The 5,798-nt window shown below is 48.2% G+C and overlaps 1 protein-coding gene across 3 annotated transcripts in view; it reads left to right on the forward strand.

Moving 5' to 3' along the window:
• Nucleotides 1-1,136: 1,136 nt before the first annotated feature.
• Nucleotides 1,137-5,798, forward strand: part of CALCOCO1 (calcium binding and coiled-coil domain 1) — a 17,827-nt gene continuing 13,165 nt past the window's right edge. Inside the window, exons 1-4 of one of the 3 annotated variants that reach the window (XM_017851027.1) lie at nucleotides 1,137-1,260; nucleotides 3,382-3,563; nucleotides 3,903-4,005; nucleotides 5,003-5,193. In XM_017851027.1, coding sequence (XP_017706516.1) covers nucleotides 3,408-3,563; nucleotides 3,903-4,005; nucleotides 5,003-5,193 — 450 coding nt within the window. In that variant the 5' untranslated portion in view covers nucleotides 1,137-1,260; nucleotides 3,382-3,407. The remainder of the gene's footprint in view (nucleotides 1,261-3,381; nucleotides 3,564-3,902; nucleotides 4,006-5,002; nucleotides 5,194-5,798) is intronic. The other 2 variants (XM_017851028.1, XM_017851026.1) reach the window with 2 other exon arrangements.

Genomic DNA, 5,798 nt, shown 5'->3' on the forward strand with positions numbered 1-5,798 from the left:
CATAAAAGCAAAACACTACCAAAAAACTTGGAAAAGGCAGAAGCTCCATAACTTAGTGCAGTAGAGAATTAAAGCAGGCACCTAGGAAGAGGAAATCAATCCTTAAGACTGTAATCCTTTAATGCAGAGCCAGAGAAAGAGGTAATTCTAAATGCCTCTGACTAGAGGGATGGAGAATGGCGAGACGAGGGTAGGATGCTCAAGTCTGTAACGTGACTTGGGGTGTGGGAGACGTGTCAATCTTTCACCTCTCCTAAATAAAAACCGGAACGTCAACATATATTGTTATCCTAATTAATTTAAGCCACTTAAAAGGCTTGGGCAAAGAGGCCCCTATAAGTGGCTTGTTTGTGAATTGCGACAGGTCCTGAATTATGCCAAGCTCCCTTTTCAATTTCATTCTTCTCATTCCACCGCTCCTACCACCACCTCAGGCAATTTTATCCTCTTCCTAGACCCAGAAGCCACTCTAGGGGAGCCCAGTCCAGATGCGTATGGTCAGGCCCCTTAGCACTGAAATCCTCAAGTTGGAAAAAAATGGTCAACTGTGCAGAACACAACATTCTTACAAGGCCTGTCCCTGAGGTTGAAGTAAAGAAGAAACTGCTGTACCCCAGTTATCAGTTTCCTATACCCAAAATGGTGGGTAACTGTGGTGTAGTGGCAAGAACGTATGACGTGGAGTCAGCCAAGACTAGTGCAGTTCTACATTTCATAGCTTTGACACTTCACACTGGCTCCTTAACTGTACTTGAGTTTCTTCATCTATAAAGTGTGCATAACGCTAACGCCTATCTCACAGGTGGGTGTGAAAAGTACATGAGGGGACGGAACAGAAACCACTCTGCCCACCGTTAAAGCGTTATACAGACGGCGTTAGAGCCGTAAATCCTTCCCAGCCCCCAACAACGCACGTTACAAATCAGCAGCCACCCCTAATACAGCCGGCCCCGCCTAAGGGATCATGGGCCGTGAAGTCCTTTGGTGGCCACACCCTCGTTCTCTGTCATAGGAGTGAGAACTACGCCTCCCAGGATGCCGCGGTGAGGCCGCCACCACGGACGCCCTCTTCCCCGCCCTCCTTGCGCGCAGCCTTCTAGGATATGTAGTCCTAGATCCGAGCGCGCGGCGGCGAAAGGGCGCGGAAGAACCACAAAACCCAGAAGCCCTCGCGCCCACTCTTCTCCCTCCCCTCGAGAAGTCGGAGTGCTGTTTTTGTTGCTGGTGAAAGGTGAGGGGAACAGCTGATCCATCTGTTGGGTAAGAAACTTGGCCTAATTGGGGGCGATTTTATGGGAGGGCAGGGTTTCCCCACTTTCCAGTTTGGGGAAGGATAACGTAAGGGAACTGTCGAAGGGGAATGCAGGAGCGTTTGGGTTTTAACACTTTCCGTACTGGAGAAGCCACCCCCGCTGTTGGGGAGTTCTTAGTTTCAAGGGGACCCTGATTAGAGGGGGCGCCCCCTCGTCGTCCTCTCCTTCTTCTCAGTACGTCTCTCTAAAGCTGATCCCTTTAGGGGAGCTGAAATCTGCTTATTCTCTGCCAGGCAAGACGTGTCCCCCACACGTCTTCCCTCTCTCCCCTACGCAAATCCAAAGGCCTTTACGACGCTGAATCCCTGGAGGAAGGGGGACCTTCCAAGTAGTAGAATGTCAAGGAACTCTAGAGCCCTACAGAGGAGGGGGCGGGACACCCGCTCGCCGCCCCCCATGTGAACATCTGAATCAAGCTACACACCTACATCTTAGGTGCCCAGAACTTTCTTTCGGACAGGAAGAACATTTACAGCTGTTACGGATTTTCTTTGTGGGGTGTATTTTAGTGTTCTCCAGGTATAGATCTTTGGGGACAACTTGCCCCCACCCTTAGAAAGCTGGAAGAATTACATTTGGAGAAAACATGGACTAGTTTCAACCAGGAATTTTCAGAGAGATGAACATTAAAAAAAAAACCTTTTGTTCTACCTATTTTGGGGCAGAAGTTGCTCCTTTTGTGTTGCTGGCTCACCTTTATCCACTGAGTTTCTGTTTTCTTTTAAAGCTTCTGTCCCCTAGACTTCAGCCTCGTGTGGGTTTGTGATGTTTGGGGACGTGCGTATGACTAGTGGCAATGGCTGGTTGGACATGTCGGCTGTGAGTGACACAGGAAGCAGATTAGTGGGCTGGAAAGGAGTGATGAATAAGAGGGCCATCTCACAGCCCTGGACTGAGGAGTTCTCTTGATCGTTATTATTGTTATCTGTCCTCACCCCACCCTCATATTTTCCAATTAACCCTCCCCAGCTAACTTGGAACACCCCTTCCTCTCAACCCCATCCTATAGTGTGTCTCCAGCTAACAATACAAACGGAAGGATCGAGGCTGAGGGGAGCAGAGAGAAAATGAGGAGAGAAATACTAAAGTGAAACTAGTAGGTTTCTGGTCCTGCTGCAGGCACAGTCTGGAGAGAAGAATGTTAGGTTCTTTTTGAACTTATCTCCCCTTTCCTCAACGTTAAATATACATTTCCACTTATTGGGGCCCCTTACTTCCCACTTTCTAGTCTGTTCCCTGCCCCGGGGTGGGGCTTTCCTGGCTCCAGGCCCCCACATTCCATCTCACCACCCCCACCACGTTCCTGCTAAGCACCTCACTCCACCCTTGAAGTTGCCGCCTCCAGAATTCTTGACTTCCTGGAATAATAAGTCGAGGGACAGAACCTGTCTTTCCTTATATCCTCCCCTTCCCTTTGTCTCTTGGATGCCAGCAGAAGCTTTCTGCTTCCCTAGAATTCATGGGAGTAGATAGCTCAGAGAGATGAAAAGAGAGCTCAGGAGCCTAAGGATTTGGGCTGTCAGTTCACCCCAACCCCAAGCTGTATTCTAGCTGGGAAAACTCAACCATTCCTTTCAGAGATTAGTTGCTACTTTCTGATGTCATAACTCATTCCTGAATACAGCTGGGTCAACAAGCTTAGGAGTAGGCAAGGACACCTCTCAATGAGAGGGCCCCACACCTCAGTTGGATTTTGAATTCAAGAGCCAGGATGTGTGGGAGATGGGATGGAGAAATGGAGGCTGTCGACCAAGACTCAGTATCCCAGGCTCTATCTCACCTCAGTGTCCTTTTGGGAGCAAAATTAGAGAAGTCTGGACCCTCAGAAGGGTCTGTGAGCCAGAGAGGGTATAGTGTGAGACAGGATGGGGACTGACTTGGAAGGCCAGACCTACATCCTAGAGACTAAGAGTGATACCTCAAAAATGTCCCATAACCCTCAAGGATTGGAAACCAAGTATGCCTTATCTCCAGGTGTAGTGGCAGGGGCTGTGAGTGTGTGGTGCTGGAGCTGTGTGGGGAAGGAGGTGGACTGGAGAGACTTTAGGATATCAACCCTTTCTTTCAGAGGAGGACAGATATCTCAAGGCCAGGATGGAAGAATCACCACTAAGCCGGGCACCATCCCGTGGTGGAGTCAACTTTCTGAATGTAGCCCGGACCTACATCCCCAACACCAAGGTGGAATGTCACTACACCCTTCCCCCAGGCACCATGCCCAGTGCCAGTGACTGGATTGGCATCTTCAAGGTATCTCTGGAACCCCTTTTGGCTTAAGTTTATGGGCTGTGGGTTGGTTGGAATAAGGGGAATGATTGGGCTCTTGGATTCTCAACCTCAGGTTGATAGAGAAGAAGAAAGAAACATGTCACAGATGACAGAGGCCACCTGTGTAATCAAAGCTCATCTTTTCTCCATCTTAACCTTGTTCTTTACTGACACATTAGTGTCCCTCCACTTTCCCTTTCTCTTGTCATTGTTGCCACTGTAGCTCCATCCTACCCCTCTCATTCAACCCCTCTGCCCTTTCTTCCATCCATAGAAGGTATTTCCATGACCATACCTTTCTCCAACCTTGGGCTTTCACAGGTAGAAGCTGCCTGTGTTCGAGATTACCACACATTTGTGTGGTCTTCCGTGCCTGAAAGTACAACTGATGGTTCCCCCATTCACACCAGTGTCCAGTTCCAAGGTACAAGGGAAGATGGAAAACTGGGAGAGAGGAGCCAAGGGAGTAGAAGTTTGAAAGAAGGTAGTGGGCTCAGAAACATTAAAAGTTAGGCACAAAGGACAAGGAAAAATAAATGAAAATAAATATAATGAGAATATATCCAACAGGGCTCAGCAGATAGAAAATCATGGGATTATTGCAGAATCAGTGACTTAGAAACAGAAGGAACTTCAGAGGGCGTCTAGTCCCATGTCCTACCCAAAGAAGGAAAAACCAGGGAGTAAGGAAGACGGAAAAGTAGCATTATGTGGTGAGATGAGGGAACGACCTGGGTTCAAATCTCACCTCTAACACTTACAAGCTGTTTGGCCTTGGGCAAATTACATAACCTCCCTGTGTCTGTTTTCTTAACAGTAAAAGGGGATGCCTGGTTTATAGAAACATTACGAGGATTTAAAATGAAAGCTGTAGGCCAGGCGTGGTGATCCCAGCACTTTGGGAGGCCAAGGTGGGTGGATCACTTGAGGTCAGGAGTTCAAGACCAGCCTGACCAACATGGCAAAATCCCGTCTCTACTAAAAATACAAAAAAAAATTAGCCAGGCATGGTGGTGCATGCCTGTAGTCCCAGCTACTCACGAGGCTGAGGCAGGAGAATCTCTTGAACCTGGGAGGCACAGGTTGCAGCGAGCCAAGATCGTGCCACTGCACTCCAGCTTTGCAACAGAGCAAGACTCTGTCTCAAAATAAAATAAAAACTGTTACCACAGTGTCTGGTACATAGTAGGCACTCACTACATGGTGACTAGCATTATTATGATTATGATAGAGGGGGAGTGGGTTTGGGAAAGAAAAGAAGGAAAGAGATAAGCAGAAAGGAGAGAGAAGAGTACCCTAGGAAAAGAAATGGCCTGTAGGAGGTGGAGAAGAGAAAAAACAGTATATGGAATACTGAGCAAGGGGCTGGAGCCAAGGACAGTGGATCATTTGGGGTCCTGGGTCCATTCTTCTTCCCACAGCCAGCTACCTGCCCAAACCAGGAGCTCAGCTCTACCAGTTCCGATATGTGAACCGCCAGGGCCGGGTGTGTGGGCAGAGCCCCCCTTTCCAGTTCCGAGAGCCAAGGCCCATGGATGAACTGGTGACCCTGGAGGAGGCTGATGGGGGCTCTGACATCCTGCTGGTTGTCCCCAAGGCAACTGTGTTACAGGTGAGAAAAGAGCAACAGAGTTATTCTCAGGCAAGGGAGTGGGAGACAGCATTGCAAGAGGGCCCTTCCCACCTTACCCTCCCCTCATCTGTGGCCTCAACTAAAGACCTCACTGAAAGTTAGACAAAGTCCTGCCTTCAGGAAAGTCTCAGTCTAACATAGACATACATGAACATGTAAGGCAGGAAAGGAGACCACCCACAGGCCAGTGTAACTCAGGATTTCATAAGAACTTTTGCAGCCTTCCTTCTCTATGCACTACATACTGCCTTATGCCCTAGAGGAAGATCTAAAGGGTGGAGGGAGGCTACTCGAGGGAACATTCAGAGAAAAGGGAGCACAAGACCTGCTTCCAGGACGAGTGGGGAGTGAGAGCAGATAGGCAAGGCCCCAGACCTGTACTGTCCAATACCAAAGGCTCTTAACTATATATGGCTCTTGAGCACTTCAGATGCAATTAATCCAAACTGAGATGTACTATAAGGGTAAAATATACTCCAGATTTTGAAGACTTAGTAGTTTTAAAGAGAATGTAAAAGACTTCAATAATTTTATTTTGGCTACATGTTGAAATGATATTGTTTGGGGTTTTTTTGTTTGTTTTT

This window comes from Rhinopithecus bieti, unplaced genomic scaffold, assembly GCF_001698545.2.
Source record: "Rhinopithecus bieti isolate Rb0 unplaced genomic scaffold, ASM169854v2 scaffold_33474, whole genome shotgun sequence".
NCBI classification, from domain to species: domain Eukaryota; kingdom Metazoa; phylum Chordata; class Mammalia; order Primates; family Cercopithecidae; genus Rhinopithecus; species Rhinopithecus bieti.